Source organism: Sorex fumeus, unplaced genomic scaffold (genome assembly GCF_029834395.1).
Source record: "Sorex fumeus unplaced genomic scaffold, SorFum_2.1 ptg000037l, whole genome shotgun sequence".
Lineage (NCBI taxonomy): Eukaryota > Metazoa > Chordata > Mammalia > Eulipotyphla > Soricidae > Sorex > Sorex fumeus.
The window spans coordinates 64,996,890-65,023,166 of NW_026606094.1; the positions used below are offsets into that span (position 1 = coordinate 64,996,890).

Here is a 26,277-nt window from a genome sequence, read left to right on the forward strand (position 1 = left end):
AGGAAAGGGGAATAAGCAAAATATAAGTGCCACATTCAGTTCTTGCAGTTCAAGTTTTAGGATTCTCAATATAATTCCTATCTCTTGCACCCAAAATTCATGAAGCACTTTATAGTATAATCAATAGGAGTTGGATTATTCCATAAGAGGGACATCACTCAAATAACAGAAAATTCTCCTTTTGAGAGTTTCACTCCAAAGAGCCTTATAGGATGAAACTGCAGAGCACTACCCATTATCATGCCTTCTATAAAACTCAAGCACAGGGGCCAGAGTGATAGTACAGTAGGTAGGGTGTTCGCCTTGCATGCAGCCGACCCAGGTTCGATCCCTGGCATCCCATATGGTCCTCCCAGAACTGCCAGGAGTAATTCCTGAGTGTAGAGCCAGGAGTAACCCCTGAGCATCACTGGGTGTGCTGCCCCCCCAAAAAAAAAACAAAACTCAAGCAGGAAGAGTTATCTATCACACAGATCCCACCCCTTGTCATTCCCAGAGATACCCTCTAGTTTATGTACTCAATACCTCTCTCCTAGACTATTGTCACAGCCTTCTTGTTTTTTTCTATTTTCCAATCTATTCTCCACATAGCCATCTTCCAAGAACAATCATCTGATTAAGCCATCCTTCAGAATAAAAAACATCTAAACAGCATGTGGATTCTAGGTTTGACTTGGTTAGACTAAAGACTTTCTTTCTAGCTTTGGTCTTTGTTTTTGGCATTACACAGCTGGAAGTACTCAGGGGCCACTCCTGGCTCTGTGTTCAGGGGCCATGCTGTCAGTACTCCAGGGACCATGTGTGGTACTGATGATTCAAAAGATTTTTATGGCCACAGTCATATGCAAGGGCAGTGCCTTAAACCTCCAAACTATTTCTTCAGCTTCGGTCTTATCCTTAACTTCTTGCTAAGTAGTGTGTTTTCTGATTTGCTTTTTTAAAAGAAAATTCCATTTTCTAAGATAAGCAATGGATTTATAAACACCCAAATCTTACATACAGATTATTTAATCACCTTTAAACTAAATTTGTTACTGGATAAAGGAAAGAATATGGGATAGAGAGTGGGAGTTCACAAATTAAAAAGAACCCACCGAGGAAAGCACAGCCAGTCCAAACTACCTGCCATTCCTTAAATGCCATGCACTTCTCTTAGGCCTCCATATACTACACCCAAGGTTTGGAATGTTTGTTTTATTGCATACCTGCAAAGTGTATGCCTATTCTTCTAGACTCAGATAAGCTTTGCTTTGCTTTCAAGCATAATTTTACTTATTTTTCTACCCCTTTCTTCTTTCACAAGATACCAGACATTACTCATCTTTGATTTTCTATTTGCTTAGCTTATAATGGGCACAGAAATATTTACAGAATAATCAATGTGTCCCAAAAATTTCTAGTTGCTTCCAGAAAGAGAAATAAATGATAGATTAGTAGACAATCAATCAGACAACAAAAGGAGTAGGAACATACACAAGGATGGCTTTTGGAATATGATGATAATTCTCTTTCCTAGCCTGGGGACAGCATCCTGGGGTTCGTTTTATTAAAGTCCCTTAATCCTATGTTTTCTACTCACATACATATTACATTTCACAATAAATTAAAAATGAATCTGCACTGATAACAGAATAAACAGAGTACTTACTTCACTTTGTGGCTCCTGGATAACTTTATAGAGAGAAGAAACTAAAGAACTCTTGTCTTTCAAATTCTTGGCGTAATTTGGTAAACATGTTTCTGGTAGTGTCTAAACGAATTAAAAGAAACATTTCATTTTTATGGAATATTCAGAATAGGCACATCCAGAGAGGCAAAAAACAGATTAGTTTCTTCTAGAGGGATGAGGGGAACTTGGACTAATTTGCCAGTATGTAGAGTTTCTTTTTCAGGGAACAGAAAGGTCTTAAGATCAGTTGCTGTTGTAAGTAGCTCACATAAATGTACGAAAACCACTGCATTTTCATCTTAGTGATTTTTTTATCCGTTAATTATATCATAACCAAAATATGCAAAATAAAAAACATAAATATCTTATTATCTAAAGGAACATAAATGAACATCAATTCATCTTTGATCACAGTGTGGGGTTAGGAATGAGAATACAAACCATGTCTAAAGCCAAGTATACATATTACAAAAATAGTATTATGGCAATTAAAAATCTTATTAGTAATATTGATCTTGCTTAACAAACATAGGATCTGTACTCAAACCTAAACTCCACAGAAATCTGATCAAAAAAAGTCCTGAATTACATACTGAATACTTACATCCTGAATTTTCAGTTAGGAAACTGGGGATAAATTTTAGACTTCTCAGAACTAGGAAAGGAGAGCTACAAGATCATCATTTTCCTAATACTAAACTGTGGATATCTAATCCTAGTTTGCCAGTTCCACCTATCAGAACCACACCTGGGCCAGAGTGTTGGGAAGAGACAAAAATCTAGCAGTCACAGTTTGGGGTAAAGCAGTAGAGAAATCTGGAAACTAACAAAAGCACTTCATTATAACAAAATCTATCCTCCTGTGACAGAGTAGTATTTAAGAGTAGATATATTTCATCCTGGGCTGGAGCGATAGCACAGCGGTAGGGCGTTTGCCTTGCACACAGTCAACATGGCCGACCCGAGTTCGATTCCTCCACCCCTCTCGGAGAGCCCAGCAAGCTACCGAGAGTATCTCACCCGCATGGCAGAGTCTGGCAAGCTACCTGTGACATATTCGATATGCCAAACACAGTAACAACAAGTCTCACGATGGAGACGTTAGTGGGCCCGCTCGAGCAAATCGATGAACAACAGGAGGGCAGTGACAGTGATATTTCATCCTAATTTTCCCCCCTTGGTTTAACTACTGAAAATCTTACATGTAGGGAATCAGAAGCAATGTATGAGGTGAAAGAATCCATATTAGGGCATCAAATTTTTGTGTACTTCAGCTAACTTGCAACATTGCTTTCTGTAAAACTGCTTGGCTGCTTTGCACCTGGGGGAGAGGGGACTTGGAAAGTGAACAGGGCATAACTTCTTTCTAAACCAAGTGTGACAGGATTCAGGTGTATTTACTGTTCCTGAAATGTATTGTCTCAGTAAAGCACCCTGCAGATTTGGGCAAAGGATAACTCAGGATGCGGGTGGTTGGGGGAAATTGCCCTTTCCTGGAGTGTATTGTCTCACTAAAGCACCCTGCAGACTTGGGTAACTCAAAATGTGGATGGTCAAGGGAGATTACCTAAGGCTTAATGATTCCAGCTATAACCTTGCTTGTGCTGACAATCGATGTACATAAATGCTGATCTTTGAATCTATAGGCTAAGGAGTGAGGTACTTTTAAATGGATTGGTTAAGAAAGTATATGTTGTTACAAATCTATTGGTTATGAAATGCGCGGGCTTTGCTGTAACAGCCAGTGAAGGCCTATATAAGATCCCCTTTGAAGAAGTTCGGGGCTCTCAGCCACTGCCCATTTTGGGGTACGCTGCGGAGCCCCAGCATGCTGGTCTAAATAAACCCCGTTTTTACTCCTGCAGGAATTGTGTCTATCTGGTCTCTCCGCGCCTCCCAGGGCTAGGGAACTCCCGATCCCAACAACATGTCTTACCTACATGTTTTGTTATATGTTGAGTATAGTTTCAAACTATTAATGTTCAATAGATGCAGTTTTAACTTTCATAACAAAATGTTATCATGAAATATCACCCAAAAAGTTAAGGGCATTTTTACGATTTTAGTATAATAAAATGAGTATGGGAATCAAACAGGTTTACTTCTTAGTTCTGCTATTAATTAGCTGTACTCAGAGGCAAAGTCTAGTCTTTACTTCTTAGTTCTGCTATTAATTAGCTGTACTCAGAGGCAAAGTCTATCTCAATTTCCCTTTGGTAAAATAAGACTAATTTTACTTCCACTGAGGTGTTGATAAATTGATGTAAAATACCCTAAAATAGCACCTTGAATATTATAAGTACTCAAGTGTGATTCACCTTCTCCCACTAAAATATTCTTTTAAGGAATATATAAATTTAAAGGATACTATGAATAGTTGGGCTGGAGCGATAGCACAGCAGTAACGTGGCTGATCCAGGTTCGATTCCTCTGGCCCTCTCAGTGAGCCCACCAAGCTACCAAGAGTATCTCGCCGGCACCTGGCAAGCTACCCGTGATGTATTCGATATGCCAAGAGCAGTAACAACAAGTCTCACAATTTGTTGTGAGACATTACTGGTGCCCGCTCACGCAAATCGATGAACAACGGGAGGATGATGCTACAATGCTACTATGAATAGTTCTGATTTATGCGAACATTTTTAAAGTTCACATGAAATAGATAAATCCTACAAATGTAATTTTTTAGTATGTTATACCATGTTAGGAGAATTAAGAAAATTTATCCTGTTATTTTTCTATCATAAGTTTCATACTCAAGTATTTTTCTGAAATTTATTCTAGGATAGAATCATAAATAAACATTATCACTGTTTACAGTTTAATAGATTCTTTAAAAATAGGTCACATTTCACCTTAGGACAGATGAGTGGAAAGTTTTTTGTTTCAAGAGTTTTGTTTACCAGAATTTAAGTAAATGTGAACTATCTGGGAACCTCTCATCACACTCCAAGGCAAGGGGGAAGTAGTTTCACTGCAAATGCTTAAATAAAGAGGGGATTAAGGCATTCTTCAATATTTCAAAAGCATGTAACAAAAGATCTCCAGGCAACATTCCACTTCCATTATTTGATCAAGAGTAACCTAATACTAAAGGAATTATATAAAAGAGAGTAACAGTCAAGAGCATATTTCTAATCCCCTGAATGGAAATGAAATGGAATTATATGTGTAAAACATATTAGGTGTATATAACTATAAAATTTTAAACTAAGAAAATTAAAATTATGAATCTAAAAAATTTATCAGTGAACAGAAATAATCATATTACAGTTTTGTCTGTTAAAGTTGCAACAATTTTCAGTTTATGCACCAATTAAATTTTATGAGGTGAAATATTTTCTTTCAATGATGAAAGACATCTCTTCTGAAGACAGCTCTAGAAAATACCCTACACCAAAGGTACTACCAAGAGGAAGAGTACCCCTCAAATTAGAGCAGTGAACTAGTCTATTTATTTGGGGGCTGAGGTAGGACACATAAAGTAGTATTCAAGGCTTACTCCTGGCTCTGTGCTCAGAGACATCTCCTGGTGGGGCTCAGAAAACTGAGTGCCCCATGCAAGGCACGTGTCTCAATTTCTGTACTATTTCTCTGGCCCAAACTAGAGATAGTACAGGAATTATGCACAGTTCTGCCATTATTGCATTTTGTAAATGTGGGGAAAGTTATGGTTTTTATATAAGTATATAGAAAGGTTGACAATTTCTGTATTTATAAATAGTGCTTTGAAATTTTTAAGATCTATAAGAGCATAACAGCAAACAGATACATATTCTTAAAGTGCACTAGCTCAAAGTATTCTTAAATACTGGCTAAGCTTTCTCACTTTTCAGAAGGAAGAACCAGAGGCCAAAAAAAAAAGTAATAATGGGAAATTATGTGAAGAAATTAGTCTTGTCAAATATGAAAAAAGACAGATGCTTCATACTAAAGTATCATTCAGCAGATGGCTTTTTTAAATGTAAGGAGATGATATGGATTGGGTAGAAGAGGATTAATGAAGATGGGCAGATGGGTAGAGAACCAATAAATAAACAACTGTTCTTATTGCACATAGGAATGGATTTTGAGTCACGTATTAAAAGTCAGTGTCTACCAGAAAATGGAAAAAATAGGAGTCTGGAAATCTGCTAGATAAATCTACATATAGCGTTAAGAAAAACATAATATAAAATGAAAGATAATATTTTATAAATAAATCTTTGGAAGTACAGAAATAGAACTATTCAAAAAATATTAAATAATAAAGTCTCAGCCTAATCCTTTTGCTGGTATAGAGAGAGAATATTAATGAGGACCCAGAGCTAAAATAGAAACAACAGCTTTTTCAAAGACAAAAAAATTAAATGCCGTTTGCTCAGATCAAATAGTATTGGTATATTTGACAGGTTACTGAGTAAGGTTAAAAAATTGGCATTACAGGGGGGCTGGAGTGATAGCACAGCAGGTAGGGTGTTTGCTTTGCACGTGGATGACCCAGGTTTGATTCTCAGCATCCCATATGGTCCCCCTAATACTGCCAGGAGTAATTTCTGAACGCATGAGCCAGGAGCAACCCCTCTGCATCGCCAGGTGTGACCCAAAAAGAAAAAAAAATGGCGTTGGAGACCTGAATGTGACTAAGTGAGAGAGTGTATTCCTTGCATGTGTGAGGCTCTGGGTTTGGTTCCCAGCACTGTAAAACAAAGAAATAATGTTGGGAGTTCAAACTGAACCTGGAACAGAGGAGAAGAAAAATCATCTTTACAGACCACCTATTTCAGTTTTTCTGATGAAGTTACTAAGACCCAAAGGAATTATACAATTTGTCCAACATCACAAGAACACTGTGCAGAAGTTTTATGATTAGATAAAAAAAATTTCTGATCTTTCAGTCCAAAGTATTTTCTAGCATTTTACCATCTTTTTGTCAACCTAACTTCTTTTAATGAAAGATGATGTATTGGCTTTATAAGAAACTGATTAATAAAACAACCAACGTAATGAAATAATTTTGCAAAAATCAACAATATAGGTAATATAAGCACCAGAAACACTTCCTAAATATTGTAATTAATTTAGCATTATAAATAATTTCAAAAAATCATGAACAGCTTTGTAAGGTAATTGAACATTGAATCACAGTGATTCAATAAAAAGTTTTTAAAAAATCATTTGGTACACTCATTTAAAATTATATAATAGATTTGTTCTCAAGCCCTTTTCTATCTTCTGTCTGATGTGCTAATTTTGCCTGACAACTTTAGTTTCCTTATCAATCTCAAACAGCTGAATTCAATACCTATTAACACAACTCAGAATAATATTTCCGATGAATTTTTTAAATTTCTTTTTAATTAGTGAAGGAATAGGAAATTTATTTCCTTTAAGTAGCTACAATATAAAACTCAAGAATAGCACTGTAGCACTGTAGCACTGTCCTCCCGTTGTTCATCAATTTGCTGGAGCAGGCACCAGTAATGTTCCACAACACATTGTGAGACTTGTTACTGTCTTTGGCAAATTGAATACGTCACAGGGAGCTTGCCAGGCTTTGCTGTGCGGGCGAGATACTCTCAGTAGCTTGCCGGGCTCTCTGAGAGGGGCACAGAAATCGAACCTGAGTTGGCCACGTGCAAGGAAAACTCCCTACCCACAGTGCAGTAAGAGTATTTAACCTCAGCTAGATTCAAAATTGGTAAACTAAATCTTGAAAGGGTAGAGAAAGTCAACAAATTTTTAAATGAAATTAAATTTTTTTTTAATTTTATCTGGGTACTAATCACTGGGTAGTAACCATTATCCAAATAATATCGGGTCATACTGATAAAATATTAAGTGGAGAACACTGTTTCATCACAACCTAATTTATTTTAGTGAAAGATGATATTTAGAAAATATTTAGAAAATTGCTTGGTGTAGTAATTGCTATTGGGGTTTCCTAGCTTCTTGGTGCTCTCAGTGACTAAAGCTAAGAAACAGATAGATGTATGGCTACACACTTATATAAAAATACATACATTTAGACACATATGAGTTCAAACTGATTCCTCTAATTCCAGTCCTCAAACCTTAAGTTTCTTTCCTCATTCCATGTTTGTAATTTCCTTCTCAAAGGGAAACCTGAATCCTGTATAAGTCCCACATATTTACTTAATTGCTCAACATAAATATCCTCTCATTGAAAACACCCTGGTGAACTCTTACATCTGCCAGCTGAGCAAGCCTCCCCCCACCCACACTTCTGATGTTAAGGTACTCTGTGCCTTTCTGCCACAGGGCCTTCATTCCTCACTGCTATGGTTCCTGAGTATCTCAAAGTCGGAAGAGGAATAGGAATACAGGAGTCACTGTCACTGTCCTCCCGATTTGTTCGAGCGGGCCCAGTAACGTCTCTGTTGTGAGACTTGTTGTTACTGTGTTTGGCATATCGAATACGTCATGGGTAGCTTGCCAGGCTCTCCGAGAGGGGCAGAGGAATCGAACTCGGGTGGGCCATGTTGGCTGCGTGCAAGGCAAATGCCCTACCTGCTATGCTATCGACCTGCTGTGCTATCGCTTCAGCCAGAAGAGGAAGGAAATAGAAAAACAGATGGGAAGGGGAGGGACTCAGCCACAATTTCCAATTTTCTTTCTGCTAAATAGTTGACCCCTGCCCTGTGCTGCACTGCAAACCTGCCCTCTTTGGGGGCTAGAGAGCCAGCTCGAAGAGCTAGTACACATGCTTGGCATGCACAAGTACCAGGCTCAGCTCTGTCCCCAGCACCATGTGACCACCTGATGACTATCAGGAGGAATCCCAGAACAATGCACCACAAGCCCCTGAGCACTACTCAGTGTGACCAAAGCAAACAAACAAAATGTCTTTTTTGTTTGTTTGCTTTTTGGGCCACACCTAGTGTGCTCCGGGGCTACTCCTGGTTCTGCACTCAGGAATTATTCCTGGTGAAGCACAAGGGACCATATGAGATACCATGGATCAAACCCAGGTGTGCTGCCGACCAGGCAAAAGCTCTACCTGCTATAATATTGCTCTAGCCACCACCCACCCATGCCTTTTTCAAAAATTCCACAAAGACTAACTGGCTTAACTAATCACTTTTGCAGATTTGACTTTGCAGAAGAATGCCCAAAGGAAAAGTGGTACTCAGAATAAACATGACCATTTCCATCAAGCCACCCCCAAACAATCATGCTATAATGAACCATATTAAACATTCTTAAAGCAGAAAAACAGCTTTAAAATCACCTTGAATACTTATTTATTAAAAAAAACATAGGGACAAAACAGAGTAGAAAAACCATGCAAGATTTAATCAAATTAAGATATAGAAGGCACTTTTATGCAGTGCATTTTTATATTCCCCATCACTTTATGATGACTTATGGGATCAAAAGAAAGAACATACAATTTACAATCGTAAAAGCTGAGAAAGTAAAAATATGGCCAGTCATTTATCAGCCTAAGATAACAACAGGAAAGGCCAGCTGCAAAATTAATAGAAAACACTGGTTCTCCCAAGGACACAATGCAGCTAGAAAGGGTCAAAACTACCTCCTTTACTGAGAGGCTACTGTGCTCACTACAAAAACTTATCATGAACCTCACATAATGAGACCCAGAGAACAAGGTAACTAGTGGTCGAAAGACTACAACTTTGATCTCAAAGAGAAAAGTTCAAAAGACAAGAAAACAGAACTTCTATGGTCAACTAAACAAAAGTTATTACTAAACAAAGGTTTTATATATAGTTATATATGTAGTTATATTTATAACTATATAATGTTTATATTTATATAAAAACATAGATATATAAGCAATGTATTATACATATATGTATATACATACACATACATACCCACATATATATAGGTATGTGTATATATGAGTGTGTGTGTGTGTGTGTGTGTGTGTGTGTATGGACCGGAGTGATAGCTCAGAGGTTAAGGCATTTATTTGCCTTGCACGAGGCCGACCAGGGTTCGATTCAAAAACAGTAACAAGTCGTCTCACAATGGAGAAGTTACTGGTGCCCACTCAAGCAAATGAATGAACAACAGGAGAACAGTGCAGTGCTATATATATATATATATATATATATATATATATATATAGTTTGTTGCTTATTTGTATTTTGGGTCACACCTGGCAGTGTTCAAGGCTTACTCCTGGCTCTGCACTCAGGAATCATTCCTGGTGGGTTCAGAGAACTATATGTGGTGCTAGGAGTGAATCTGGGTCGGCTATTTACAAGAAAAGCACCCAACCTGCTGTACCATTGTTCTAGCCCCAAAGATTATATTTGTAATCATAACATTTAAAGTCATTAGAATCTACATCTCAGAAAAAAATTCTTTGACATGCAATTATTATAATGAAACATAATTATTACCTTAAATTCTGACAACCATTCCTCCACAACCCCTTTCTCTGAAGTGAACATCTTTCCACATCTGTTCTAAACCTTTCACCTGAAAATAAACATAGAAAACTATTAAAATTTTGTACACATTTTCTCGTCCTTCACACCCTACCAAGGTCACAAGTTGCCCCCACGAGCGGCTCTCCGGCACGGGCATGGCTCCAGAGGCAAAAGGACTTAGTCCAGAGCCCGACAGCTTGCGGTAGAAAAGTGAATGGACCATGTGTTCAACTATAGTGCCATGCCTCCCTGGGAGGGTAAGGGTGTTGCTCGCTTCCGCCTCCCCCCCCGCCAACCCCCCGACCCCCGGCAGCAAGGTGGCCACCACCTCAGAGCTTATTGGAAAGCCAGGTATGAGCCTGTGGTGACGGGGCAACTACAGTCTCATGGGAAGGGGGGCGTTACCAGCCAGTCCTTCACGCCCCACTGAGGAAACGAGTTGCCCCCCACGAGTGGCTCTCCGGTACAGCCATAACACCAGAAACACCAGATGCACAGAAACCAATCTCGTAATGATCTGGCTCTTTCCAGATATCCAAAATCATTATATGACATTATATGACTCTCATACCAGCTATAGAAAACAAAGTATTTCACAATGCCTTTTCAGCAATTCTGATTATTGGGGGGGGGGGGGCGGAATTCTAAACAATAATGATGCATCTTCTTTCTAAATAATGAATGTAATCAATGTGGAGAAGAGTTACGTGGAAATCATCTGTCTCACAGGCATTGGGAGGGGTGGGAGGGAGGGTATATTGGGGTTCTTGGTGGTGAAAAATGAGTACTGGTGAAGGGAAAGGTGTTTGATCATTGTATGATCGAGGCTTAAACCAGAAAGCTTTGTAACTTTTCTCACAGTGATTCAATAAATAAATATAAGAAGAAAAATAAATAAATAAAATTATGAAAATAAATAAATAAATAAAATTTTGTGCACATTTTATTCATAGCAGATTACTATGAAAGTAGGGATTTATAAAATTTAGCCAATTATTTGGGAAATAAAAAACATTTCAAACATGGATTATTTAGTTCACCATAAAACCAATGTGCACAAACATGCTAAAATTGAAGTATTTTGACAAAAGTATAAATAAAACATGATGAAATTAACTCAGCAGCATTATTTCAGTTTTCAGGAATGCTAGTTGGAAAACACACCAGATATTTCCTCTAGTTTCAATTAAATAATTCTAAACAGATGATGCATCTTAAAAAAAAACTGCAGAAAGTACTTTGAAATTGTGAAATATAAAAAGACAAGCAACCGAAACTGGTTTATAGAAAACATTAGTGAATTAATTTGGTAATATTTCAATATTTTACAATAGCTAGGTCACTTGGTTCTTTTTTTTTTTTGGTGGGGGGATGGGGTTGGTCCTACCCGGCTGTGCTCAGGTATTACTCCTGGTTCTGTGCTCAGAGATCACTCCTGGTGGGCTTGGAAGACCATATGGGGAACAGGGGTCGAACTCAGGTTGGTCACATGCAAGGCAAACACTACCTGCAGTATTATCTCTCTAGTTTCCATCATTTGGTTCTTCAAAAGCTTACTATTCCCAAAACAGAAGTAAAAGTGGCAATGTCCAAGATAAGATTAGGATTTAATTAAGTATAAATAAATTTTATAAAGTCAAAGTTTTCTTCTCAAGCAAAATTTTAACTGAAATGTAACAATTCTTTTCTTTCACCTATTAATTCATATAAGACTATACTTATAAACAGTTCTGAGGAAAATAATCTTAGCTATATCTGAAATCTCTGGTCTTCTAGTTCAGATACTAATCCTGCATTAAGCTCCTTAATTTTTATTAGCATTAGCAGGTATCTACTACCTGACATTTATCAGGTAGTAGACATCAATAATCCAAATTACAAACTGAATCCAAATTATATAACATATTATAGTACAACCCTGAGAACAAGTTACTTTCTTCTATAAAAAGTTACCTTCTATCAAAGCATTCTTATGAGGACTAAATGAAAACAATCCAGTGAAAGTACTAATTAAAGGGTCAGGAAGACAGCTTACCGGGCAGAGCACAAGCCCGGGTATTTGCAGTCACAAGTTCTCTCTCTAGCACTGCAAACCCTGTAGGCCTGTAGGGTATGTAGGAATAGCTCAGTGACATGGAACACCTGCCTCTCAAGCATTCAGTCACCAATTCAAATCTGAGTATCACCACATGCACCTCACATGCCATCCTGACAGCTCAGCTGTTGGAGCCTAGCAGCTCTGTCATCTTTGATCCCCACTCCAACCAGCAACTTCTGGCAGCCAGGCATGTGTAACCACAACAAATGGTGTGACCTACCACCCCCCTCTATCCTCCACAAGCACCATAACCAAAAACGTGTAAGTACCATGGCCAGGAAGTGCCACACATGTGTGAGCACCACAGTGATCCCTGTGGAGCACTACAACCATAACTTGTGAAGCTCAGCTACAGAGCCCCACCCACAATGAGCATGTGTGCAAATGCTATAACTAAGAGAGTCCAAGTCTTAGGGAGCACCACAGTCAGATGTGCAGCCCCGGACAGGCATCCCAGCTGGACATGTGTGTGACTCCCAGCCCCCCAGTCATAACAACAACAAACAACAACAACAACAACAGTGAAGGGAAAGGGGAAGGGGGAAGGAATAAAAACCAAGTGTAACTCTGGTACAAAGGAAAAAAAGAGAATCTCTTCAACAAATGGGGAAACTGAATATAGCCATACGCAAAAGAATAAAACTGGACTCCTCTAATACCGATAGCACAGCGGGTAGGGCATTCGCCTTACAAGCGGCCAACATGGCTGACCCGAGTTCGATTCCTCCGCCCCTCTCGGAGAGCCTGGCAAGCTACCCGTGATGTATTCGATATGCCAAACACAGTAACAACAAAGTCTCCAATGGAGACGTTACTGGGCCCGCTCGAGCAAATCGACAATCAACGGGAGGGCCTTTACCTTTACCTTTACCCTCTAATACCACATAAAAAAATAAATACAAAACTGGCTTAAAGACCTCATTGGAAGGCCTGAAAGCATGAAGTACCTGGAAGATAACATAAGTGAAACATTCCAGTACATTATTACTAGAGATATTTGGTGGAGGGGAGGCAGGGAGGCGGATAATACTCCAACAGAAGGGGAAGTGAAAGTAAAGGACTACATTAAACTGAAAAGCTTTTGTACAGCAATAGAAAATATAGATGAAAAGACAGTCTGCTAAATGGCAGAAGATGTTTGCACACCATACATCTGATAAGGGGGTAATAGCTAAGCTATATAAAGAATTCGGTCCTCCCATTGTTCATCGATTTGCTTGAGCGGGCCCAGTAACGTCTCCATCGTGAGACTTGTTGTTACTGTGTTTGTCATATCGAAGACGCCACGGGGAGCTTGCCAGGCTTTGCCGTGCGGGCGAGATTCTCTCGGTAGCTTGCCGGGCTCTCCGAGAGGGGCGGAGGAATCGAACGCGGGTCGGCCATGTTGGCTGCGTGCAAGGCAAACGCCCTACTGCTGTGCTATCATTCCAGCCTATAAAGAACTCATCCAACTTAAATCAAGGACAAAATAACGGATTCAAAATATGTATGATGGGAATGCATGATATCAAAGGGCAAATGTCCAGATTAGCCTTAGCCCTTGAGCAAAGAAAGGAGGGCAAGGAAAGAAACAAACTGTGGTGGTGGCAGAGGGAGGAGAGTAGAGGGGATAAGAAAAGAGGGAAGGTAGGTAACAGAAGTAGGGTACAGGGACCTCAAACACATGGGTAGAATAAAGTTGTAATATGTATCTAAACTACAGAGCCAACAATTCTGCAAGTATAGGATCAAACTACAACTAAATTTTAAAATGTGCCTGTCAAGGAAGCAGGACTTGGTAGTGGGAGGGAACCAGGGGGCACTGTTGGAGAGAAGTGGAGCCTGGTAGTAAGATTGGTTGTTGGAACATAGGATGTCTGAAACTCAACTATGTAAATGAGGATGTCTTAAAAACCTCTCCAGCGAGAATATACAGATGGACAATAGGTTGGTGAAAACATGCTCACTATGACTGATGATCAGGAAAATGCAAATTAAGACCACAATATGGTATCACATGTCTGTGAGAATAACTTACATCAAAAACAACAGTAAGAAAAGTAACAGAGAGGGTGTGGAGAAAAAGAACTCTTTTTGTAAGTTTGCATCAAACTCTTTTTGATGCAACCAGTCTGGAAAACACTATGGTACTCTCTTAAGAAGCTAAAGATAGGGGCTGGAGCGATAGCACAGCAGCTAGGGCCTTTGCCTTGCACGCGGCCGACCCGGGTTCAATTCCGAGCATCCCATACGGTACCCGGAAGCACCATCAGGAGATGCGGGTGTGACCCAAAAAGAAAAAAATAAAAATAAAAAAATGAAGCTAAAGATAGAGGTACCACATGATCCAGCGATCCCACTTTGGGGTGTCTGAATAATACAAAAACATGAACACATAAAGGTATATCCACTCCAAAGTTTACTGCAGTGCTATTTGCAATAGATAAAATGTGGAAGCTACCAAAGTGCCAACTTGACAGATAATAAAATAAAAAAGAAAATGATGTGGAATAAAAAAAATGCAGTAAATTTATATAATGGAATGTTCTTCAACTATTTTATTTTATTTTTGCTTTTTGGGTCATACCCGGCAACGCACAGGGATTACTCCTGGCTCTGCACTCAGGAATTACTCCTGGCGATGCTCAGGGGACTGTATGGGATGCTGGGAATAGAAGCTGGGTCAGCAATAGTACTGCCTTGCACACACCTGATCCAGGTTTGATCCTAGCAACCCGAACGGCCCTCTTGCCAGGAGCATTCCCTGAGCACAGAGCCAGGAATAAGTCCTGAGTATAGCCAAGTGTGGCCCAAATCTCCTCATCCCTCCTCATCAAAATATTGATGAGCAGACAAAATAAAATAAAAAGGCAAACCTGTGGGCACTGATAATAAAAACATTACCTGAGAGAAGGGGCTGGAGAGAGCAATTGGGGAGGGCGAGTGTAAAAAAAGAAAGAAAATAAGAGATGGGAAGTAAAAAGCAGAAAAAAAAACTAACCCCACCTATAAGTAGGAAAATCTACAGTGACTGGTGTCCCTTAAAGTTTATGACTTAAACTTCAATCAAGCCCTAGTTCTGTCTCATAATCACACAGTATCCTCCTATGGTTGGTCTGTGTTCCCACTCCATTGTCTCAAACATTCTCTCTGATCCTCAGAACTCTCAAACTCTTCCCATTCTGACTTTCTGCATTCCTACTTTACTGAAAAATCAGATGGGAATTTTTACAAACCCCAAAATATCTACTTACCTAAAACTATCAGAATACTTAGCTCCACCTGCCCTTCTATTAGAATGTTACCTATAAATGACCTGTCCACGATCCTATCTGTGGTCAACCCTTTGAATTATGCACTACAACAATCCTCTCTTGCCTACCTAAAGAAGTTGTTCCAAGTCTCCTTTTCTCCCTAATTAAATTTCTCCCTCTCTGCTAATTTGATCCCATCAGAAAACAACACTGCTATTATCCTTTACTTTGAAAAACAACCCTCTTTCGACATACTTCCTTCCTCTTCACCTGTTTTTACTTCCTTATTCCAATTTTATATTGTAACCCATTAGAAGAATTGTATACTTGTTTCCAATTCCTTCTTCCTCCCTCACAACTTCTTTGGTTTCAAAAAAATTTCTAACATTAGATTTGTTAGATTTTAAAAGGCCCACATTACAGCCTCAAACCAAAAAATTCTAAAATTTATCTTTAAGATACAATTTATACACAATAAAAATAAAATATACACAATGAATTAAAACATAAATGTAAGCATTAAATTTGTAAACTCCCAAGAGAAAACATATCAGTTATTTTTTTTTTAAGTCTTTGGGCCACACCTGGCGATGCTCAGGGCTTCCTTCTGGCTCTGCACCCAGGAATCACTCCTGGGGGCTCAGGGAACCTTATAGGGATGTAAGGGATCAAACCCAGGCCAGCCACATGCAAGGTGCACCCTACCCACTATACTCTCTCTCCAGCCCCACCAGTAAATTTTTATGATCTTATATTTGGCAATAATTTGTTACACACTACAGTAGTTTATTACATCTTACATTAAAAGCATCAGCAACAAAAGGAAAAAAGATTGTATGTAATTAAACTTAAAAACCACTACACATCAAAGGATATTACAAAGAAAATAAAAGACAACCCAAAGAATACAAGAAAATATTTGAGAATGACATATTGGTAAGGGGTCCTGAATATATAAAGAACAGATAACTTTTCAACAAAAAGACAAATAGTCCAGTTTTAAACTGGTCAAAGAACATGAAGACAGTTCTTCAGGAGAGGGTAAGGGAGAAGAATACTGGGATTATGTCACTTGTCTTGACTATAGCTAGAGCTAATCCTGGTTCCAACTCCGGCACTGCATATGGGAACACTACCAGGAGTGATCCCTGAGGACAAAGCCAGGAATAAACCCAAAGCAATTCCAAGTGTGGCTCAATCCCTGACCCCATATTTATTTAAATATACAAATGGGGCCAAAGACATACTACATAGTACAGCGGGTAAAGCACTTACTTTGAATACAGCTGACCTGGATTCCATCCCTTTGACCCCACATGGTCCTCAAAGCAATACCAGGAGTGATCCCTAAGCACAGAGCCTGAAATAAGCCCTAAGCACCACCAAGTGGGACCTAACCACCAAAATGGACCTAGAATATGAATGTATTCTATGGAAAAATTTAAAGTGGAATTCATAAAATGTAGCATTTAAAGAGTAAGTATTTAAAGACACTAAAGATGAAAGGTCAACTGTGTTTGCCAGTTCAAACAAGCTTTTCTTTGTCCCTGCCACATATGGCAACACTATAAATTTTTTTTTCTTTGCATTAGCTCTGGACTAATATAAATGACACTTCTGACTAAAGGTATCAGCTAAGACTATGTAAACTCTTTGCAAGAAACAAAATGACTACAAAATAGAAACAGTGATTTTAAAACTATTTCTACCAGCACTCAATAAGAAGCTCTTAACAGTTGCCAAGCCACCCCCACATCCATATCTAAAATGTAACCTATTAACATTATGGTAAAGTCTTGATTATGTAAGTTTGCAGCTTTATAAACCTAATTAGATACCTCAAAAATATTCAGAATATACTCTCACATTTAAAAAAATCTTTATTCTTCTCTAAGGCAAAAGGAACAAAATTAAAATAGATGTTTCCTCCCGTGCAATTAACTTCCTTGTTTTTTTCTCAAATACATCTTGGAATATTTAAAAATCTTAAAGCTCACTAGAATTCTATACAATATTCTAAAAACAGAATTAAGTCTGTACAAATTTAATTATTTATATTTCTAGTGGGCTCGAGCGATAGCACAGTAGGTAGGGTGCTTGCCTTGCATGCAGCAGACCCAACCTGACCCCGGTTCAATTCCTCCGCCCCTCTCAGAGAACCCGGCAAGTTATCGAGTATAGTGCCTACACGGCAAAGCCTGGCAAGCTCCCCGTGACGTAGTTGATATGCCAAAAACAGTAACAAGTCTCACAACAGAGACATTACTGGTGCCCGCTCGAACAAATCAATGAACAATGGGAAGACAATGCTACAGTACTATTTCTAGTAGTTAATAAAATTTTCTAAACCCAGTGTCTTATTTTCAATCTCCATACTATATTACCTAAAACATAAAAATAATTCTCAAATTCAAGGGAGCTTTCCAGAAACATACCATAAAAATGCCCTCATCTGAGACATACTATCATTTCTTTAATAGTAAATAATAATGAAAACACGTGTTTAAAATTTCATAAACTACAAAATTTTCTTCTCACGATGTAAGATATTATCATCACTATGAACTACTACGGACGAGAACAGCGCAGTCTTTTGCCCCCGCGCCTGGGTGTCCCTCGCCGGGACCCCTTGGAGGGGAGTGGGTCGAGCTTTCCTCCCCGCCCCGACCGGGGCTCCAGCAGCCGAAGACCTCCAGGACCAGCCACCACCATGCTGAGACCACTCTCCGCACACATGAAGGTACTGGCAGAGGGACAAAGCCACGCGGGTTCCGGGGCCGAGACCTCCAAGCCTACTCGAATTGGAGTCGAGTATCTTCCACCCAGATCCTCCAAATTCCAGTAGGCGGGGGTCACACCCACCACCTGGCCCCCTGGCGCCGTGTAATCCCATCAGCGGCCAAGACTCAGAGACGATAAAACCCAGATCCCGGACGAGAACAGCGCAGTCTTTTGCCCCCGTGCCTGGCTGTCCCTCGCCGGGACCCCTTGGAGGGGAGCGGGTCGAGCTTTCCTCCCCGCCCTGACCCGGGCTCCGGCAGCCGAAGACCTCCAGGACCAGCCACCACCATGCTGAGACCACTCTCCGCACACATGAAGGTACTGGCAGAGGGACAAAGCCACGCGGGTTCCGGGGCCGAGACCTCCAAGCCTACTCGAATTGGAGTCGAGCATCTTCCACCCAGATCCTCCAAATTACAGTAGGCGGGGGTCACACCCACCACCTGGCCCCCTGGCGCCGTGTAATCCCATCAGCGGCCAAGACTCAGAGACTATAAAATCCAGATCCCGGAACCACACGGCCGCATTTGCGGCCGCGCGACATCTTATTATCTCATTCCTACTTTGGACAAACTTGCAGGCTATCGAATGTAGCCTGCCCACAGGGCAGAGTCTGGCAAACTCCCCGTGGCCTACCAAATATGCCAAATACCAGTAACAATGATGGGTCTCATTCTCCTAAAGAGCCGTGAATATAATCTCAGGGCTAGGATGAAAGAGACGTTACTGGGGCCTGCTCGAGGCAATCGACGATTAACAGGATGATGAAATGAAATGAAATGAAAATGAACTACTACAAACTATAAACTACTATAAACTATAAACTACTACCAAATCTTTCATAACCATTTGCTTTATATGTCATTCTAAAAATCAAGTTTCTATAAACTTATAGAGCAACTAAATTTCCATAAATGGATTGTGACATATCACGATGTCCTAAACTTCTGTCCCACAAAAGAGGGTCACTGCAGAAGTAAAGTAAAAATCTTGCCACCAGAAGATGATCAAGATGTTAACTGACTTTCAGGAAAAGACAGCAAAAGGAAATGTTAGGGAATAAAAGTTAACTTGATCTCAGAGATTTTATACCTTTGAAACTGAATGATTAACTGGAGTTTTATGCAAGAATAGGGCACCAGCATATTGCTTGAAAAGGCCTCACTGCTTACCTGTGTTACCAAGTACTTCCTACAGCTCAGGAAGAAGGAATATAATTTATAGGGTCAGAGAGAGAAGTATGAGATGTCTTTCTAAAAACCCAACTTAGGGCTATTTCCCCCATAAGCCATAAAACAAATATCAAGTTACAAGAACTGGAGCAGAATGTTGGGTTTTGTTTGTATTGGTGGGTGAGAAGGGATTATTCCCTGCAGTATCTGAAGGCCACCAAGATTAAATTTGGCAACGCTGGTAGGAGGGTGAGAGGGGCAGTATGTGATGCCAGGATAGAACTTAGGGCCTTGTACATACAAGCAACATGATTTACCCACCACGTAACTGAGCCACATGCCAGTCCAAGCAGAGATTTTCACTCAGGTATATGCTTAAAGTACCTTTTGCCTACTGCTAAGGACAAGTAAAACCATGTTTGGAGGGCAAGGTGTTAATCAAGTGAGTGTATATTGTTGGAAAAGCTATTTCCATCTTCCTATTCTTCCCAAAATATCAGGAAGATGTTTTAGGAAGAATATATCTAGGAAAAGAAAATTTTATCTAGGAAAAGAAAATCTGATTCGAACCCTGATACCAGAAGTTAGAAAAAAAAAAAGCTATTTGTCAACATTTTAATATCTGGAGTTGCTTTATGACTTACTTTGATCAGAAGAGAGAGGAGTAGCAAACACACAGCTGTGAATTTTGGAGTCTAGGTCCAAAGCAATCTGTAGTGTGCAATTTGAGACATTTGGAAATCAGCCTCATTTTATACAAAGTCCAAACCACCTTGAAAGCGGGATATGGTGCCAGCAGCAGGTCAACCTATACCTGCGGGGTGAGTGCACCAGCAGTCTGATGGTGACTTTAGGCTTCCAATACCCCAAAATTGCCGCTATACCTTTGGCAGGACCCCAACAACTTGGAGCCAAGTTTACCAATAAATTAAACAGCCAAAATTTAGGTGTGTGGGAGCCACACCCACTAACGACCTCTGGCTCAGCTATACAAGTTCATTTATTGGCCTTAATTCGGAGACCCACAAATCTCAAAAGAGATCAAAACCACAGTTAGGGTGCACTGCAGGCGAGTGGGCGCACCCTGCAGGGCATATGCCAATAGTTTATTTCTCTGGAAAAGATGGAAACAAGGGCCATGATCCAGAGACACACAAAAGAATCTCCGAACCAAGCAGCTCCTGCAGAGATGCCTCCTAACTTTAAGCCAGGCACACTTCACCAGGGTGCCTCAGAAAGAGTAGGCATCCTGCCTCCACCTGCCCCCTAAAAAGCCCAGCAGCCGCCAACTTCCAGAACCCAACAAGAAGTGCTGGATCAATGACAGCAAGAAAACTCCAGGCCTCAAGGGATAGGGGATGGGCCCATTCCTCTCATTCCCCCTCTCCATCCACATGGGACCCTGGAGGTCATGCCCACAAACTGCCTCTGGCTGCTACTTAGTTCTTAACGGTCATCATCCAGAGACACACAAAAAAATCTCCCAACAGAGCAGCTCACTGCAGAGACTTCTCCAGACCATAATTATCTGGAATTTTGGAGTACCAGCAGGGTGCGGTTGCTCTCATGGCCACAAAACATCTTATGCTATTTATAACAAGCAATACAAAAAAAGAGTATGGAGGAGCCTGTCTGCCATAGAGGCAGGGAAAGAAGTGGGATTGGTGGGGGGGGGGGGGGGGATATTGGAGTTCTTGGTGGTAGAAGATGTGCACAGGTGGAGGGTTGGGTGTGTAACTGAATCATTGTATGACTGAAACTCAAACAGGAAAGTTTTGAAACTGTATCTCACGGTGATTAAAAAATAATAATAATAAAATAAAATTAACATTCTGAATAAAAAAATAAGTAATGTGGAGTTCATGCCAAATTCAATCAGCTTAATCAATGGCTGAATAAATAGCAGTCACTGTCACTGTCCTTCCATTGTTCATCGATTTGCTTGAGCGGGCCCAGTAACATCTCCATTGGAGACTTTGTTGTTACTGTGTTTGGCATATCGAATACATCACGGGTAGCTTGCCAGGCTCTGCCGTGCGGGCGAGATACTCTCAGTAGCTTGCCGGGCTCTCCGAGAGGGGCGGAGGAATCGAACGCGGGTCGGCCATGTTGGCTGCGTGCAAGGCAAACGCCCTACCGCTGTGCTATTGCTCCAGCCCAAATAGCAGTACTCCTACATTTTAAAAAAATTAAATAAACCACCTTGAAAGGCTGGAAAAGAATGAAAGCTCCATATGATCCAACCAGAGTCAGAACCAAAAACTGTTCATGTGACCAAGTCATTTTGAATATCCCAAGGCAAGTCAGAGCCCCAGATGACCACAGTTGCACTCAACAACATAGAGTTAAAAAAAAGGAACAACAACAACAACAAAAAAAACATGTGCTCTAAAAGTACTCCAAACAGAAGAATAAAAAATAAGAAATTATAAAACTTACCAGTAATGGAAAATATATGCATAGAAAGAATGCTGAAATACCATTAAAATGCGTTCAATCAAATATAAACAACCTCATATTTATGAGAGAAAACATATTTACTGTGTGAAGCCACGAGTTTGGGGAAAGTTTGTCAGCAAGACATAACTAAAACACCATGGTGTGAAACATTTTGGGCATGCCTTTTCAGTGCAAAGTATCTACTAGATTCTAACAGAGAATAGTAGATTGATCAAGACATAGTCCCTGACAAATAGATTTTTCTCTGAAAGTTTGTAGCATTACCTATTGTTAATACCTCAGAATCTATGAAGGGCTAATCAATGTGATTGCATTCTGCTGATGGACAGTCTTTCTCCTATTGTTGTAAAATCATTGACTAGACTTCAAAGTTTGGGAAAGTCCATTATCATAGAATAAAGAAAACTCAATGACAAAACTATCCTAATAAAACTGTTAATAAAGAGAGTCTACATAATGTTATAGCTATCACCACTAGCACTCTATTATCAAAAAGGTGGTTTTGTTCATAAGGTTTAAGAAATCTTATTTTATACATATTCTGATGTCAATAACTTGGCATTTTCCTGAGATGTTTAAATGTTTCACTTAAATTTTCAGCAAGAAAAACTAAAGTTTGACCTTGATTTTCTGCTTTATAGTAATATAAAACCTTTTATTTTTTTTGTTTGGAGACCATACCTGGCAGTGCATAGGTATTTTTACTAATTACTTTACTAATTACTTTACTAATTACATTACTCCTAGCTCTTTGCTCAATGATTACTCTTAGCAGTGCTTGGCAGGGAGGGGGGCAGTGGGGGCGGGGGGGCATATGCGGTGATGTGTATTGAACTTGGGTCAGCTGCGTACAAGGCATAAGATCTTTTAAATGACACACTCAGCACAGTGGTAGGGAGTATGCTTGCACGCAGCCAACATGGCTGACCCGAGTTCGATTCCTCCGCCCCTCTCTGAGAGCCCGGCAAGCTACTGAGAGTATCTCGCCCGCATGGCAGAGCCTGGCAAGCTACCCGTGATGTATTCGATATGCCAAACACAGTAACAACAAAGTCTCCAATGGAGACGTTACTGGGCCTGCTCAAGCAAACCGATGAACAACAGGAGGACCGTGACTGTGACCGTGACTCATTCTACAGCCCTGTACAAAAGTACATTATTCAAAAACAAGGTTAGTAAAGTTATTACTGTGTTAGACATTTTTTGGGAGTGTACCGCCTGAGTTACAGAAAGTGGGGGTGGGGGTGGGGGAGGGGTTGTATTTGCAAATAATCTTGAAGAAATCATGGAGCAGGAACTGTAGCACAAAGGAGACTTAAGGAAACAAGATCTAAAAACTAGCAACTAAAATTTAGGTCCCTATCTTCTAAAGGGCAGCCCACCAATAGTGATTTCTTTGCATTGCTCAGAGACACACTTGAAACAAGTCCTCTGTTTGAGGGAAGGGTTTCTAATTCACATTGCCTAGGGCACATAATAGCTATTCCAGTCCTAACCAGCAGGACCTTTCTGCTCTAGGCACACCCTTTCCTCTGTATCACATCTGGATCTCTCAAACTGAAGTTCCTTAAATAATTCTCTGACAGCATCAGTTCCTTATTTTGATCCTGACTGTCAATCACTACTCAGTATGACTGGCCATCCCTGGGACAGAAGTCTTATCTTAGCTCAGCAGTTGAGGCCAAGGTTACGGACACAAGGTTATAGACACAAGTCTATTTAGAAGGGGCTTTGCACTGGGGAGAATTGGAGAACATTATCTAATATCTTCTACAACTGTAATATCCCAAAATAAATTTAATAAGTAGTATCATAGGACACATTTCCATGAAGAAAACCTAAGATTTTATAACTTTCCTTAGCAATCAAGTCTCACAGAAAGAGTTCATATGAGGCTGAGAGTAAATATGAGGTTCACACGAAGTTCAGAATAAATTCCATATTCTTCGTATACAAACTGCTTTCAAACTAGGTCACTTTTATCATGTATTTTCCCAATACATTTTTTTAAAGTCTAAATTACAATTTAGCTTTATTTAATAGGCTCAAATATAACAGACATATAAAAATGTACCCAGTGAATAAATGAATAAACCTTTCACTGTTAATTTGATACCTAAATTCCATTCTGAATATTTATTGATTATCTTGGTTTGAGGGGGATGCCTGACTCTGCTCAGGGCTTACTGCTGGCTCTGAGATTAGGAATCACTCCTGGCAATGCCAGGGACTGAATCTGGCTCAGCCATGTCCAAGACAAGTGCCCTACCTCCTGTTGTACTATCTCTCCAACCCTATTCCAAGTTTTTAATAAAGCATCCATGGTAGCTGACATCATTAAATGCAACAAAAGTCATCTAGAGTACAAGGAATTTTGTAGTAAAGAAAAAGTAGAATCGCAGCTAGAGAAATATTGTGGTTCTCCATGTATAAGGACTTATTAGTAACAATAAATGACTTCTCCCAGAATAAACAGAGATTAAATTTAGTTATTTTATTTTTTCCTTTTTGGGGGGTTGGGGAGGTTCTTCTGGCAATGCCAGGAATCAAACCCAGGGATTCACACATACAGGGCAAGTGCTCTACAACTGATGGCATCCCAGGACCCCTGTTTTGTTTGGGTTTGGCTTTTTTTGGAGGGCTCAGCCAGCAATGGCAATGCTCAGGAGTTATTCCTGGATCTACACTCAGGAATCAATGCTGGCAGGCTTGAGGATCTACATGGGATGCCATGGATCAAACCCAAGTTGGCATCATGCAAGGCTAGCATCCTACCCACTGTGCTACTGCTCCAGCTCCTTGTTTTGTTTTTAATACCCAGGGCTATGGGCTGAAGTGATAACCCAGTGGGTAGGGCATTTGCCTTGCACGCAGCCAACCCGGCCAAACCGGATTCGATTCCTCTGCCCCTCTCAGAGAGCCCGGCAAGCTAACAAGAGTATCTCGCCTGTACAGCAAAGCCTGGCAAGCTCCTAGTGATGTATTCAATATGTCAAACATAGTAACAACAAGTGTCACAATAGAGATGTTACTGGGCCTGCTCGAGCAAATCAATGAACAACAGGAGGACAGTAACAGTGACAGTGACCCAGGGCTGCAGAGATAGTACAATGGGTAGGGCATGTGCCTGATCTGGGTTTGATCCCAGACACCTCAAAAGGTCCTTCCATCCCCTCCAGAAGTGATTCTTGAGTACATAGCACTGAACACCACAGATATGAAAGGGGGAGGCGGAGAATATATACCCACAAGACATGTTGGGGAATCATTATTCACAGGAGTAATGTCATAGAGTAAGTTTAAGAAGCCCTAAACTAACTAAATATCCATGGTAAAAATCATGTATTTAATATGAAGAGGGAATTGAAATTTATGCTGAACAAAATTCCAGGTAGGATAATGAAATAAACTGAAATACCTGAAATAGATAACAAGAAAAATATCAAGGAGGAAAGAAGTGAAAATACTTGAACTATAGCAAAGAATCTAATGACTATCTTGGATGACAACACCAGGGATACAATAATTTCAATGAAATTAAATCAGTGAAAGTTTGGGCTCTCATAGGTACTGAAGGAAATAACAAAAATAATGAAATAATATACAGCAATGAAGATAAGAAGATTTTATGCTTGCTATAAATGAACTCAGCACAAATTAGGTGAAATTTTCTTAACTTTCCCATTTAAACTAAGGTTTAGTTGTTTAAAATATAGATTGTTTATTACCATTTGCCTCCACTATTCCACTCTGCCTAAAATATTTACATTTCAAGATGAAAATTATTATGTAGACTTTTTCCCTCCTTAGGAGCCTGTGTTCTCTCTTTAAAACAGCTCTTTCTCTCCCCTCACATTTCTCTAAATTTCTTTCAATTAAAACTGTCTTGCTTCTCTTTTGTCGAAACAATGAATCTAATCAAAGTAGATAGAGTATTAACTAGAATTCATCTGCCTCACAGGCATTGGGAGGGTTGGGGGCGGTATATTGGGGTTCTTGGTGGTAAAAAATAAGTACTGGTGAAGGGAAATGTGTTTGAAGATTGCATGACTGAGACTTAAACCTGAAAGTTTTGTAACTTTTCCCACAGTGATTCAATAAATAGATAAATTAATTTTAAAAAAACTGTCTTGCTTCACTAAAAATATATATATTATGTATTACTCTTTTACTAAAAAAAAGATGCTCCTTTCACCGAAAAGAATTACTAACATTACTCGTTGAATAGAAGTACATATACTTTAACTCATTCATTGGTTTGTACCAGAGACGAAGATCCTGAATTTATTTTTTAGTTTAATTTTGTACCTTAAGCACTGTACTTGAAGCACTGTTTATTGTAGAAATCATATTTATAAGATATTTAAAGTACAGCACAAGATGATGGTTGACCTTACCAGATTACAGAGAAAAAGCATTCTTTTGATATACCAGGACACAGCGGGTAGGGCATCTGCCT

General features: G+C 39.7%; 1 protein-coding gene across 3 annotated transcripts in view; it reads right to left on the reverse strand.

Moving 5' to 3' along the window:
• Window positions 1-26,277, reverse strand: part of HYCC1 (hyccin PI4KA lipid kinase complex subunit 1) — a 76,481-nt gene that overhangs the window by 29,639 nt on the left and 20,565 nt on the right. For all 3 annotated transcript variants that reach the window (XM_056118186.1, XM_056118185.1, XM_056118187.1), the window contains exons 2-3: window positions 10,045-10,123; window positions 1,649-1,750 (exon numbers count right to left, since the gene is read on the reverse strand). In XM_056118186.1, coding sequence (XP_055974161.1) covers window positions 1,649-1,750; window positions 10,045-10,095 — 153 coding nt within the window. In that variant the 5' untranslated portion in view covers window positions 10,096-10,123. The remainder of the gene's footprint in view (window positions 1-1,648; window positions 1,751-10,044; window positions 10,124-26,277) is intronic.